At 55.7% G+C, this 14,887-nt stretch overlaps 2 protein-coding genes and 2 pseudogenes across 2 annotated transcripts; all 4 read left to right on the plus strand.

The window, feature by feature from the left end:
- The first annotated feature begins 425 nt into the window (after window positions 1–425).
- LOC121099117 lies at window positions 426–10,486 on the plus strand (annotated as a pseudogene).
- Window positions 3,722–5,287, plus strand: LOC121099118 (feather keratin Cos1-1/Cos1-3/Cos2-1). Its single transcript, XM_040617763.1, has 3 exons — window positions 3,722–3,763; window positions 4,519–4,620; window positions 4,954–5,287. Exons 1-3 carry the CDS (start codon window positions 3,722–3,724, stop codon window positions 5,278–5,280), a joined length of 471 nt encoding a protein of 156 aa, XP_040473697.1. The 3' UTR covers window positions 5,281–5,287.
- Window positions 9,198–10,486, plus strand: LOC121098964 (feather keratin Cos1-2-like). Its single transcript, XM_040617527.1, has 2 exons — window positions 9,198–9,390; window positions 9,759–10,486. Exons 1-2 carry the CDS (start codon window positions 9,223–9,225, stop codon window positions 10,083–10,085), a joined length of 495 nt encoding a protein of 164 aa, XP_040473461.1. The 5' UTR covers window positions 9,198–9,222; the 3' UTR covers window positions 10,086–10,486.
- A 1,898-nt stretch (window positions 10,487–12,384) lies between these two features.
- Window positions 12,385–13,850, plus strand: LOC121099120 (annotated as a pseudogene).
- Window positions 13,851–14,887: the final 1,037 nt, after the last annotated feature.

The raw sequence follows: 14,887 nt of genomic DNA on the forward strand, positions 1-14,887 counted from the left end.
GCGTCCCGCCCCAGCCCCCAGCAAGACGGCACCATGAGGGGACCGACTCAGGGACAGGGGCCCGCAGAGGCGGGCAGGCTTTCCTGGCCCTGTACTTAAAGCAAGAGGAGGGGGTGCGGGGGCAGAGGCTGCGTTTCAGCTCCCTGGGCACCTCTCTGCCCGGCCAAAGGCACCGCCTCTCAGCTGTAATGGGCTCTGGCTGGCACGGGCGATCTGCTGCTCTGCAGTGCCCAGGGACACCCCCGGGAAGGCCAAGGTCTTCACCCTGACCCACACAAGTACAGGCTGACACACGTGTGCTCACTCACGCCTGCACGGAACCAGGCAAACCTCTGCACGCTTACAGAAAGGCAGGAGATGGCCATGAGCGACCATCAGAGAGAGATGGGGGGAGCAAGAGGAAAGGATGTGCCGTGCCCTCTCGCATGGCGGTCCTGGGGCCAACGCAGATGAGAAGCATGGGAGCGGTGCCCCTTTCCCGACAACTGTGCCGCAAGCAAGCCCACGGGAATGAGCCAGGCGCACATCACCTCTCCGCGTGGGATGCCACCAGCACTTGAGCTGCGTCTTCCTCCTGCGCCGGCACGTGCCTGTCCCGGAAATCCTTGGCCTTCTCATGCCGGCACTTAGAGCAGCCTTCATGTGGGAAAGCACGTGCCGTAAGCAGGGAAATGAAAAGGCAGCGGTGCAGGAAACCAGGACACAGCCCATACCATTAGGTGGGATGGTCTGCATTTGCCAGGAACTCGTCAGAAAATTATTACTTCCACGGAGGGTGCCTCTGGGCCCGAGGCAGTGCAGGACTGCTATAAAAGGCGGCCCGACTCTCTGCGCTCTCACGCGCTTCTCTTGCCCCCTTCTCCTTGGGAATCAGGTGCGTGTGAAGTCTCTTGTCCTCCTCCTTCCAGACCAGGTCTTTCCTCCGTGGAGGGCTCAGCTCGTGTGGGCTGTGCTAGCCCCGGGCTGGGAGCTGCTTCTCACGGGAGAGGGAAGGGGGGAGAAGGTCTTCTGCAGAGAGAGCCTGGGACGTAGCTGAGGTGGCTCCTGGGCTTTCAGCTGGGCAGCGTGTGCTGGGCCAGGAGATGCGGTGGCCCCGCTGTGGTTGGGTGCAGTGCTGCTTCTCATGTTTCCCCGTTTCTGGCTTCCCCTGCCCTCTCTCCCAGGTGCACCTCCAGCCCCAAGCCATGTCCTGCTGCAACCCGTGCCAGCCCTGCCAGCCCTGCGGCCCGACCCCGCTGGCCAGCAGCTGCAACGAGCCCTGTGTCAGGCAGTGCCAGAGCTCCAACATCGTCATCCAGCCCTCCGCCGTGGTGGTGACCCTGCCCGGCCCCATCCTCAGCTCCTTCCCGCAGAACACCGCCGTGGGCTCCTCCACCTCCGCTGCCGTTGGCAGCATCCTCAGCTGTGAGGGAGTGCCCATCAACTCCGGGGGCTTTGACCTCTCCTGCATCACCAGCCGCTACTGCGGCAGCAGATGTCGCCCCTGCTAAAGGTGCTGGCAACAGCTTTGGGCAAGAACCTTCAGGACCTCAGAACATGGACCGGAGATGGAGCTCCGTGCCATTGGCCCCTTCTTCCACTCAGCCTTTTTGCCCTCTTCCCTTTGCTGTCGCCTAGCCTCCCAGCACCAGCGTGGCTGGCACCTGTTGGCCTCCCTCCCTCCGCAGGGCAGGCAGACGGACACCCTGCAGGAGCTCCACCGCACCTCAGTGGCTGCCCCTGGCGCTGCCTAGGAGCCACCTCCTTTTCTTCTTTCGACTCATTAAAGTTGTGCTGCATCCAGGCCTGTGCCTCCGAGTCCTCCCTCCTTCTGTGGCAGCTCTCCCAGTCTGCCCGGGGAATAACGGGGGAGGAAGGGGAGAACTCCCTGCAGTGGATTCTATCGCTTGGCAACATGCTAAATTCATGCTTTTTTGTGGATGAACCGATGGTAATTGGTTCTGAAGGATGGTCAGTTTAGCGGGTGACAGGCAATGAGGAGGTGCAGTCAGTTTGTCACATGTTGTCTCTGCTGGTCCTTCCCTCTCATGCTTTTCCCCAGCCCCAGCATGGGGTCCCACCCACAGGAGACAGTCCTTCACAAACTTCTCTAATGTCAGTCCCTCCCACAGGCTGCAGTTTTTCATGAACTTGTTGCAGTGTGGCTCCCTTCCATGGGGTGCAGTCCTCCAGGAACAGACTTCTCCAGCACAGGTGCCCTGTGGGACCACATTCCTGCCAGGAACCTGTTCCAGCTCTCAATGGGCTCACAGCTTCCTTCAAGGTACATCTACCTGCTCTGGTAGGAGGTCCTCTGTGGGCTCCAGGGTGGATATCTACTTCACTGTGGACCTCCATAGGCTACAGCAGGACAACCTGCATCACCATGGTCTCTACCACAGGCTGCAGGGAAATCTGCTCCAGCACCTGGAGCTCTGATGCCACCTCCCCCTCCTTCACTGACCTTGGTGTCTGCATAATTGTTTCCTCTCACCTATTCTCACTTCTCTCCCAGCTGATGTTGCACAACAATTTATTACCTCTTCTTAAATATGTTATCAGAGAAATGCTAGCAACATCACTGATTGGCTCAGCTTTGGCCACAGATGGGTCTTTCTTGGAGCTAGCTGGAACTGGGTCCATCCAACACAGGAATGGCTTCTAGCATCTTCTCACAGAAGCCACCTCTGGAATCTCCTCCACTGCCAAAACCTTGTCATGTAAACACAACACACTGTATAAATAAGTAACTGAAGGCAAGGTGCAAAGACGACTTCTCAGTGGTGCCCCATGACAGTGCCATGGGTGATGGGCACAGGCTGAAACACAGGTCGCTGTCTGAAACAACTGGAAACGCTTTTTTCCTGTGATGGGGACTGAACACTGGAACAGGTTGTCCAGAGAGGTTGTGGAGTTTCCCTCCTTGAAGAGATTCAAGAGCCATCAAGACATAATTCTGGGCAACCTGCTCTAGGTGACCCTGCTTCAGAAGTGTGGTTGGGCAAGGTCACTTCTAGTGCTCCCTTCCAACCTCAACCATTCTGTGATGCTCCAGAAGACTTTTTACAAATTCCCTACAGTTGCTATGCCTTTCCAGGAGAGCAGAAAAGGGTGCTTTCAGTACATGCTCATAAAAGAGGCTTTTAAATTTTCAGTCATTACTGTTTCGTCATAGACTACCTCCTGCATGTTCCAAAGGGGCCTTGGTATCTATTGCACACTTCTGCTTGTTCCCGGTGATACAGCACTGGTCTATCAGAACCTTTTTAAGGTTGTCACTGTCTAGATTTGCACTGTAATACAACACAAGATCCCTCAGTGCCTCAAAATTGATCTTTCCTCTGTTGCACTTAAAGTGATGCATTTAACCTTGAAATTACCCTTTTCTTTAGACTGCAAGAAGCAGTAAGATTTAGGGCCCAATGACACAAACTCCGTGATATGCTTATCTGGCAGACACTTGCCCATCAACTCACTGGGCAAGGGGGTCCCAGCACCCCAGATGACTCACAGATATCACAGAGGCTGTGGCAAGATAAAGGGAATGGTTTTGCAGGGCACCTGAGAGATTGTAAAGCTCTAGGTGTGCATACCCTGTTGTGAAGCAAGCTACAGAAATGTTAGTATTGTACACTCCAGGGCCACGTACCCTTGGTGTGGTTCCACGAGACCGTGGCTGTATCTTCATCAATAAAAGCACCAAAAAAAGACTTTCTCCATAAGCTGGGGGAAAGAGGTAACCATGAGACTCGTCTGGTTGTTTTACAATGTTAACGTCAAGGAGGTTGGGTCTCTGTCCAAGTATTCCCCACAAAGAATTTAAAACCAGCCTTATCATTTGGATTTTCTTACTATGCTCAGGTCGCAAAAAAGATATCATCTTTCTGCCTGTAAAGTTTCAAGCTTAAACAAGTTTCATTTAGAGAAGTAATGCCTGATAGAAAGTAATAACTCTATCTTTCTACATATTGTCTAGCTCCAAACCTGTGGATCAGCCAGCCCCACCACCTGACGCACTCTGTGGAAGCCATGACGCACACCTCTGTGGTATTTGAGGGTGGGGGCTAAAAGGGGCTCTCAAGTACTCCCTCAGGGCTTGGGGGAGCATCAGGCAGCCCACACAGGGAAGCTGTCCTTATCCTGTTGGGAGGGAGGCAAAAAGAAAGGCGCAGCATGTCCTCAGGCGGGGAAGCCCTTGGGTCACCCGCCAAGGATTATAGGGCTGGGAGCAGCTGGGCCCCTTGCTGTCAACGCAGCCCGAGGCAACCCCACCAGCGTGCCCCGGGCCAGCAACACTTGGGTGCACTGCACCCATCTGACACGAGCCGAGTCTTCTACGGATGCAAACACATTCCTGCCCTGGACACCCGGGACCTCCCAGTCCCCGCACCCAGAGGAAGCCTCTGTGAGGGAATGGGTATGGCATTAGCCAGGAAATGAGAAGGCAGCATCCAGGACAACAGCCACCCAGCCCATGTTGTTAGCTGGGATGTTTTCCGTTCACCTCATGAGCAGCTTTGAAAATTGCCACTTCCGCAGAAGCCACCTGTGGGCCTGGGGCAGGTCAGGGCCAGCATAAAAGCCAGCGCAGCTCCTCGCTCTCTCATCCACTTCTCTCTCCTCGTTCTCCTTGGGAACCAGGTGAGTCTGAGGCGCTTTCGCCATGTCCTTCTGTGGCCGTGCAGATGCGCGATCCTCCACCTGATGCTGGGTTGTGGTGCTGCTTGTCATGGGAGGGGGAGAAGGGCAAAGGCCTAGCACTTGGCTGAGGGAGCTGTTACTTGAAGAGACAGGCAGCAGCTCGGCTGGGCATGGTGATACTTTGCCGAACTGTGTCTGGATGAGGCCATGAAACTCCTCTGCTCAGTTTCTACCCCGCAGCTCAGCAGCTGTCTTTGAAGACCTCACAGTGGGGTGATGGACGCGTGGCAGACCGCTCCTCACCTGTCGCTGTGCTCTGCTTCCTCCCTCCAGGTGCACCTCCAGCCCCAAGCCATGTCCTGCTGCAACCCGTGCATGCCCTGCCAGCCCTGCGGCCCGACCCCGCTGGCCAACAGCTGCAACGAGCCCTGTGTCAGGCAGTGCCAGAACTCCACCGTCGTCATCGAGCCTTCTCCAGTGGTGGTGACCCTGCCCGGCCCCATCCTCAGCTCCTTCCCGCAGAACACCGTTGTGGGCTCCTCCACCTCCGCTGCCGTTGGCAGCATCCTCAGCTGTGAGGGAGTGCCCATCAACTCCGGGGGCTTTGACCTCTCCTGCATCACCAGCCGCTACTGCGGCAGCAGATGTCGCCCCTGCTAAAGCCACTGGTGACAACCCGGACAAGGACCCCCAGGAATGCAGACCTAGGCTGAGGACAGAGCTCCTGGCCCTTGACTTCAGAGATGCTGAGCATGAGCTGGGGTCTCTGAAACATGGCCAAAGTCTGCTTTCCCTGCTTGACTCTCTCCCATCTCCTGTCTTCTGTGTTTCTGGGCTGTAAGTCTCCCAGAGACAACTGGGGGGATCTGCTAAGCCCTCTCCATCTGTGGGGCAGGCAGATGGCTGCTCTGTGGGATCTCCGCCATGGGTGACGGGCACAAACTTCTGGCAGCTGCCGGTGATCTCCCACCACCAGCAGCCTCCTCTACAAGGGAACTCATTTCCTGCTTCAGAGTCATTAAAGCTTTCTGCATCGCAGCCTCTGCCTCAGCGTAATCCTTTCTGGGTGTCATTGTCTCGAGCTGCTGAGGAAGAAAAGCATTTCCTTGGGTGGTGGAGGAGAAGGTGGGGACACAAGCAGATCATTCGCCATTCCCAGAGGAAGGGGAGGGTGGGACAGGACAACGAGTCCCTTGATGCTCAGTCACTGTTTCTTGGAGCTGAGGAAGACACAGTCAGCTCCTTCTAAGGCAGTGGGGAACAAGCCCTGCATTCTGGCATCAGGTCTTTGACATTGTGTCCCACAACATCCTTTTCTCTAAATTGGGTCCTTATTCTCCTTAAGTACCTCCAGCTCAGTGACCAGATATTTGTTTTGTTTTTCAGGAAATTATATTTTATAAGATTCCCCAAATTGACACTGCTTTACCTGTGGCATGTTTTTGTGGTTCAACCCCAGCCTTTAACTAAGTACCACACAGCTGCTCACTCACTCCCCCATCACCCAGAGAAATGGGGAGGAGAATTGAAAAGGAATGCAAAACTTGAGGGTTGAGATTAGAACAATTTAATAATTTAAATAAAAGAAAACCTATAATAATACTACTAACAGTTATAATGAAAAGGAGGGAGAAGGAGAGAGCAACAAAATCCAAAGGGAATGGAGGAAAGAAAAGAAGTGATGCACAATACAATTGCTTACCACCTGCTGACTGATACCCAGCCATTCCCCAAGCAGTGGTCCCAGGCCCTGGCTCACCCCTTCCAGTTTGTATACCAAGCATGACATGGTATGGTATGGAACAACCCTTTGGCCAGTTGGAGTCAGCTGTCCTGGCTGTGTCCCCCTCCAGACCTTCTCACTAGCAGGGCCTGAGAAACTGACAAGTCCTTGACTTAGTATAAACATTAAGTAACAACAACTAAAACCATCAATGTGCTATCAACATTATTCTCACCCCAAATTCAAAACAGTACTGCACCAGCTGCCAAGAAGAATATTAACTCTTTCCCAGCCAAAACCAGGACACAGGTATTTGAAAACTTTTTTCCGACTCCTCTGAGTACTGAGAAGTTTTGGCCCCAGCTCTGACTTTGCAGCCACAGCCCCACACCACCAAACCTTATGTGTGTTTTACAGAGACAGAAGTATGGTTTAGCTTGAAAGCATAATTAAAACAAAGAACAATTTTTTTCTTGGTCAGGGAGAGGTGACAGATCAGCAAGGTAGAGAGCAGCATGTCAGAGAAAGTGTGGGTAAACATTGAAATTTTAGTTACTGCAGTCAGGAAATAGCACAACACATGTAAAATAGCAAACAGCAAAAAGCTTTACCATTGGGCAAACTCTATTGTCTGCACTGTTTCTTCATCCTCCAGAGACCAGACCACACTGCTCCTTCCCTCTGTCTCAACCCAATCTTTCTGCTTCATCCAGACACACACTCTCTCCCACATGCCTCAGAGCTATTTAACCACTCTGCTATAGGATCACAGCTGTACATCATCAAAGCAATCAACCCACTGCCTTCGAATCAAGGCCGCAGCTGCATATGATCAACATCAATCAACCCACTGCCTTTGCTCACCTACAGGTGAACTCCCATTCTGGAAGTCCAGTCATCCCTGACAGGATAGGATAGGATAAGGTAGGATTGCATAGGGAAGAATAGAACAGAATAGAATATTTTCAGCTGGAAGGGACCTGTAATGATTGTATAGTTCAACTACCTGATCACTTCAGGGCCAAAGAATAATTAAAGCATGTTATTAAGGGCGTTGTCCAAATGCCTCTTAAATACTGACAGGCACAGGGCGTCAACCACCTCTCTAGGAAGCCTCTTCAGTGTTTGACCACCAGCTCAGCAAAAAAATGCTTCTGAATGTCAAGTCTGAATGGCGTCTGATGTGACTTTGAACCATTCCCACATGTCATGTCACTGAGTACTGGGGAGAAAAGCTCAGCACCTCCACCCCTGCTTCTCCTCCTCAGGAAGCTGTAGAGAGCAGTGAAGTTCCCCCTCAGCCTCCTCTTCTCCAAGCTAGACAAACCCAAAGCCCTTAGCTGCTCCGCATAGGACATACCTTCCAGCCCTTTCACCAGCTTTGTTACCCTTCTCTGGATACATTCAAGTACCTTAACAGCCACCAGAAATTGTGGGGCCTAGAACCGCATACAGAACTCAAGATGAGGCCACACCAATGCTATAAAAAACAGAAAAATCACCTCTTTTGACCAGCAGGTTATACTGTGCTTAATGCACCCTAGTATAAGGTCTGCCCCCTTGCTGCCAGGGCATGATGCTAACTCCTATGGAACCTGTTGTCAGACACAACTCAAGGATCCTTTTCTGCAGGGCTGCTCTCCAGAAACTCATCTCCTAATTCATACTTGTATCTGGTGTTACTCCATCCTAGGTGCATGAATCTGGCACTTAGTCGTGTTAAATTCCATGCCATTAAGGACTGCCCAACGAGCCAATGTTGTCTGGCAGCGTGGCACCCGGCACGCAGAGAAGCACCAGGGACTACTCCGCAGACAGTGCAAAGAACCTCCCTGAATCCACCCGAGAGCTGGAGTTATTTTTACACTGCCGGACTGTGTATCCAGCTATCCATCACCTTATTAGCTCATTCCTTCTGCTCATTCCTCGTCTCACTCTCTATACTCTCAAAAATGCTGATCGATGTATCTGTACAATCTCATATTGCAGGCTCACGTCCATCCTGATACTCAAACCTGGCAGCTCATGCTGCTTTCCCCAGTATCTCACAAGGGTGTGAGTCCGTCACTTTTTTCTGTGTCACCCAACGGCCTGTAGTGACAGTCTCATTCAGAAGGAGGAGACATCAACTTTCTTGCTTCCGTTCTGCTTGTGCATCTTACCAAAAATTTTCTGCGCAATTCAACATCACCTGCCCATGCCTGGTACTTCAGCATTTCATCCCTTCTAGCATTGAAGCGGCTTCACTGTGTGGCTCCAAGGACTTAGTCCATTCCTACTTACGTACAACTCGTTTTCATAGAACGATAGACTCGTAGCATGTTTGGGTTCAAAGGGACCATGGAAGATCACCTTCTCCAAGCCCTCTGCCTTGGGCAGGGACATTCTTCATTGGACAAGTGGCTCAAAGCTCCATCCAACCTGACTTTGTTTTATTCAATAATTCTGGAAGATAAGGCCTATACAATCTCTTTTCCTTTCTTCCTCTAAACATCTACGTAAGAACAATACATCAAGAGGAACTTGCAGACATTACAAAAATACCAGTGTGGAGTCTCAGTGCTCCTTTTATGCCCATTGGTTTGTACACGAAAACAATGTCAGGTCTCAGCAGACCAAGTCTGCAGGGCTAGGAGCAGCTGGAGCTGTTCCTGTCTGAAGGATCACACAAACACCCAAAAGAGAGAGCCCAGGCTGACATCACCTGCCTGCACTGGACCCCTCTGGCACTTAGTCCGTGTCTTCTGCCCACAGTGAGGCAGCCTTGCCCCGGAAACCACGGGCCCTCTCATCGCAGCTCTCAAAAGAGACGTCCGTGACGGGATGGGCATGACATAAACCAGGAAACGCAAGGGCAGCGTAGAGGGAAAGAGCAACACATGCCATGTCATTACCGGGGATGTTTCCGTTCATTAGCAGCATGCCGGAAAATTGCTGCTTATGCAGCGGCTGCCTTGGCCCTGAGGCAGCGTGGGGCCAGTATAAAAGCCAGCCCAACTGATGGCTCTCTCAGCCGCTTCTGTCACCTCCTTCTCCTTGGGAACCAGGTGAGCTGGAAGCCCCTTTTCTCCTCCACCTCCTCCTCCAGGACAGGGTCTAGCCTTCGAGGGCAGCTCAGCTGGTACCTGCTCCTTGGTCTTATGTTAGTGCTCCGAGACGGGGGGTGGCGGGAGAGGTCAGAGGAGAGACAGTCTGTCACGGAGACAGGCTGAGGCTGGGCTGAGCTGGCCCTTTGCTCCAGGCTAGTGATGAGCATCCCTGGGCCTGGCTGCTATGCGCAGGACCCCGCTGAGCTCGGGCAAAGAAGCCCTTGTTTCCCGCTGTGCAGCCCCCTGCCTTGGCTTCCTTTTGGTGGGGTTGCAGGCTGCTCCTGAGGTGTCCCTGTGCCATGCTTCCTCCCTGCCCTCTCTCCCAGGTGCACCTCCAGCCCCAAGCCATGTCCTGCTGCAACCCGTGCCAGTCCTGCCAGCCCTGCGGCCCGACCCCGCTGGCCAGCAGCTGCAACGAGCCCTGTTGCAGGCAGTGCCAGGACTCTGTCGTCGTCATCCAGCCCTCCGCCGTGGTGGTGACCCTGCCCGGCCCCATCCTCAGCTCCTTCCCGCAGAACACCGCCGTGGGCTCCTCCACCTCCGCTGCCGTTGGCAGCATCCTCAGCTGTGAGGGAGTGCCCATCAACTCCGGGGGCTTTGACCTCTCCTGCATCACCAGCCGCTACTGCGGCAGCAGATGTCGCCCCTGCTAAAGCCACTGGCGACGGCCCGGACAAGGATCCGCTGGAACCCAGAAGATGATGCCAGGCTGAACGACGGAGACTGTGGCCATTGCTTTGAGAGGGGCTGAGCATGCCTCACGCCTCCTGCAACGGGTGTCAGCCCTGAGGAAGGGGCCAGCCTGGGCTCTCTTGAAACGTGACCGATGCCTCTCGTTCCCTTCCTCCACTCTCTCCTTTTCCTCCCTTGCCTTTGTTTTTGTCCACTCCCCTGGGCCATGAGGCCCACCAAAGGCAGCCCAGGGGGGACCTGCCTGTCCCTCTCCCTCTGTGGGGCACTGGCTCTTGGCTGTCCGCGCGACCCTTTCCCTGTGGCCTCCCCTCAGAGGCATCTTGTTTCCCTCTTTGGACTCATTAAACTCTGCAGCATCCCAGCCCCTGGCTCTGTGTGGTCCTTTCCTCTCTGGATGTTCTCTAAAGCTGCGCAGGGAGGAAGGAGATGCGCCGGGAGGAAACAAATGGGGGAGCAAGTGGATCCTTTCTCATTCCTAGACCAATGGGAGGGCAGCACACACAGCCCCATGGCCTCCCTTGGTCGCTGTCCCTCGGAGCTGAGGACAACATCTCTGGCCACTGCACAGCCCGTGCCCATCAGCCCTTCCCGTGCTGTGTGTCTGCCCAGAAATAGTGCCCTTGGCCTCCAAACATGCCCTGCGGATGGTGGTGCCAACTTGCCCTGTCTTCATGGGACGAGCCCGGTGCTGCAGGAGGCCCTGGGAGGTCAGCAGCCCCACGGGCACTCAGGGCAGTTCCTCCTGCTCTGCATGGAGCTGTGCTGGGGGAGAAGGCTCAGACAGAAGGTGGCGACGAGGACGGAAGGAGGGAATAGCGGGAGAAATCACCCTGGCTAGAGCCCACAGCCGCCTCCTCCTCACCTCCCCACCCATCTCCAGGAGGAAGGGGCAGGGTGTGCATCCGAGGGCAAGGGTAGCTACGGCAAGTCCCCTCTCATTCCGTCACGTCCGTACAGCGGGTCCCTGCAGAGGCCAATGGGCATCACTGCCCACTGTCCTCTGAGGGGAACATCTGTGGCAGAAGGAGTCTGCTCCTGATGGCACAGAGAGAAAGCAGGAAAAAAGCACATAAATGACAAACACTCACGGCACTTGCATGAACCATAAGTGGGGCAATACTGAAAAGACCTTGGCTGGCTTCCAGACCCACCAGGCTGCTCTCTCCCTCTCCCTCTCCCTGCGCAACGCGACAGAGGGGGAAAGAAGGTGAAAAAGGCTGTGGGTCGAGGCAAAGCCAGGGGCATCACTTACCCGTTACTTTCACTGGAAAAACAGACTTGACTGGGGGAACATTCCTCCAACATATTGCCAATGAAAAATAGAGCAGGAGGGAGAGAAACAGCAGAAAAGCCCTTAAGATACACCTCCACCCCGTCCCCACGTCTTCTCCACAGCCTCAGCTTCCCTCCTTCATTCACGGCTCTTCTATTTCCCCCACCGCGCAGCAGCGCAGGGGGCTGCGGGTGCGGGCGCTGCCGTCAGCACACACAAGTTTCCTTCTGCGCAAAGAGGGACTTTACCTGACCTGCTCATGAAGAAGCAGCCGGGTTTTGGCACCTTCCCCTGAACGCCTTGTCTCTGCCTCCCCAGACACAGGTGCTTGGCCTTCAGACTCCGTGTTCTGTGCGTGACCTGGAACTCATGGTGCTTGAACACCAAAGGAGCTGGACTCAGAGCTGCGCGACTGCCCCTGTGGCACCCCATCTCACAGCCGAGCAACATGCGGAGCCCCGTCCCTTCCCTTCCACACCCGTTTGGCACCAGGTCTCAGGCCGTGCCTCAGTGAGCACCAGGCCGAAGTGCACCTGGCCCTGGCCTGGACACGAGGAGCCTGCGTCCCGCCCCAGCCCCCAGCAAGACGGCACCATGAGGGGACCGATTCAGGGACAGGGGCCCGCAGAGGCGGGCAGGCTTTCCTGGCCCTGTACTTAAAGCAAGAGGTGGGGGTGCGGGGGCAGAGGCTGCGTTTCAGCTCCCTGGGCACCTCTCTGCCCGGCCAAAGGCACCGCCTCTCAGCTGTAATGGGCTCTGGCTGGCACGGGCGATCTGCTGCTCTGCAGTGCCCAGGGACACCCCCGGGAAGGCCAAGGTCTTCACCCTGACCCACACAAGTACAGGCTGACACACGTGTGCTCACTCACGCCTGCACGGAACCAGGCAAACCTCTGCACGCTTACAGAAAGGCAGGAGATGGCCATGAGCGACCATCAGAGAGAGATGGGGGGAGCAAGAGGAAAGGATGTGCCGTGCCCTCTCGCATGGCGGTCCTGGGGCCAACGCAGATGAGAAGCATGGGAGCGGTGCCCCTTTCCCGACAACTGTGCCGCAAGCAAGCCCACGGGAATGAGCCAGGCGCACATCACCTCTCCGCGTGGGATGCCACCAGCACTTGAGCTGCGTCTTCCTCCTGCGCCGGCACGTGCCTGTCCCGGAAATCCTTGGCCTTCTCATGCCGGCACTTAGAGCAGCCTTCATGTGGGAAAGCACGTGCCGTAAGCAAGGAAATGAAAAGGCAGCGGTGCAGGAAACCAGGACACAGCCCATACCATTAGGTGGGATGGTCTGCATTTGCCAGGAACTCGTCAGAAAATTATTACTTCCACGGAGGGTGCCTCTGGGCCCGAGGCAGTGCAGGACTGCTATAAAAGGCGGCCCGACTCTCTGCGCTCTCATGCGCTTCTCTTGCCCCCTTCTCCTTGGGAATCAGGTGCGTGTGAAGTCTCTTGTCCTCCTCCTTCCAGACCAGGTCTTTCCTCCGTGGAGGGCTCAGCTCGTGTGGGCTGTGCTAGCCCCGGGCTGGGAGCTGCTTCTCACGGGAGAGGGAAGGGGGGAGAAGGTCTTCTGCAGAGAGAGCCTGGGACGTAGCTGAGGTGGCTCCTGGGCTTTCAGCTGGGCAGCGTGTGCTGGGCCAGGAGATGCGGTGGCCCCGCTGTGGTTGGGTGCAGTGCTGCTTCTCATGTTTCCCCGTTTCTGGCTTCCCCTGCCCTCTCTCCCAGGTGCACCTCCAGCCCCAAGCCATGTCCTGCTGCAACCCGTGCCAGCCCTGCCAGCCCTGCGGCCCGACCCCGCTGGCCAGCAGCTGCAACGAGCCCTGTGTCAGGCAGTGCCAGAGCTCCAACATCGTCATCCAGCCCTCCGCCGTGGTGGTGACCCTGCCCGGCCCCATCCTCAGCTCCTTCCCGCAGAACACCGCCGTGGGCTCCTCCACCTCCGCTGCCGTTGGCAGCATCCTCAGCTGTGAGGGAGTGCCCATCAACTCCGGGGGCTTTGACCTCTCCTGCATCACCAGCCGCTACTGCGGCAGCAGATGTCGCCCCTGCTAAAGCCACTGGCGACGGCCCGGACAAGGATCCGCTGGAACCCAGAAGATGATGCCAGGCTGAACGACGGAGACTGTGGCCATTGCTTTGAGAGGGGCTGAGCATGCCTCACGCCTCCTGCAACGGGTGTCAGCCCTGAGGAAGGGGCCAGCCTGGGCTCTCTTGAAACGTGACCGATGCCTCTCGTTCCCTTCCTCCACTCTCTCCTTTTCCTCCCTTGCCTTTGTTTTTGTCCACTCCCCTGGGCCATGAGGCCCACCAAAGGCAGCCCAGGGGGGACCTGCCTGTCCCTCTCCCTCTGTGGGGCACTGGCTCTTGGCTGTCCGCGCGACCCTTTCCCTGTGGCCTCCCCTCAGAGGCATCTTGTTTCCCTCTTTGGACTCATTAAACTCTGCAGCATCCCAGCCCCTGGCTCTGTGTGGTCCTTTCCTCTCTGGATGTTCTCTAAAGCTGCGCAGGGAGGAAGGAGATGCGCCGGGAGGAAACAAATGGGGGAGCAAGTGGATCCTTTCTCATTCCTAGACCAATGGGAGGGCAGCACACACAGCCCCATGGCCTCCCTTGGTCGCTGTCCCTCGGAGCTGAGGACAACATCTCTGGCCACTGCACAGCCCGTGCCCATCAGCCCTTCCCGTGCTGTGTGTCTGCCCAGAAATAGTGCCCTTGGCCTCCAAACATGCCCTGCGGATGGTGGTGCCAACTTGCCCTGTCTTCATGGGACGAGCCCGGTGCTGCAGGAGGCCCTGGGAGGTCAGCAGCCCCACGGGCACTCAGGGCAGTTCCTCCTGCTCTGCATGGAGCTGTGCTGGGGGAGAAGGCTCAGATAGAAGGTGGCGACGAGGACGGAAGGAGGGAATAGCGGGAGAAATCACCCTGGCTAGAGCCCACAGCCGCCTCCTCCTCACCTCCCCACCCATCTCCAGGAGGAAGGGGCAGGGTGTGCATCCGAGGGCAAGGGTAGCTACGGCAAGTCCCCTCTCATTCTGTCACGTCCGTACAGCGGGTCCCTGCAGAGGCCAATGGGCATCACTGCCCACTGTCCTCTGAGGGGAACATCTGTGGCAGAAGGAGTCTGCTCCTGATGGCACAGAGAGAAAGCAGGAAAAAAGCACATAAATGACAAACACTCACGGCACTTGCATGAACCATAAGTGGGGCAATACTGAAAAGACCTTGGGTGGCTTCCAGACCCACCAGGCTGCTCTCTCCCTCTCCCTCTCCCTGCGCAACGCGACAGAGGGGGAAAGAAGGTGAAAAAGGCTGTGGGTCGAGGCAAAGCCAGGGGCATCACTTACCCGTTACTTTCACTGGAAAAACAGACTTGACTGGGGGAACATTCCTCAAACATATTGCCAACGAAAAATAGAGCAGGAGGGAGAGAAACAGCAGAAAAGCCCTTAAGATACACCTCCACCCCGTCCCCACGTCTTCTCCACAGCCT

The sequence above is a fragment of the Falco naumanni genome, chromosome 18 (genome assembly GCF_017639655.2).
Source record: "Falco naumanni isolate bFalNau1 chromosome 18, bFalNau1.pat, whole genome shotgun sequence".
Classification (NCBI taxonomy): Eukaryota; Metazoa; Chordata; class Aves; order Falconiformes; family Falconidae; genus Falco; species Falco naumanni.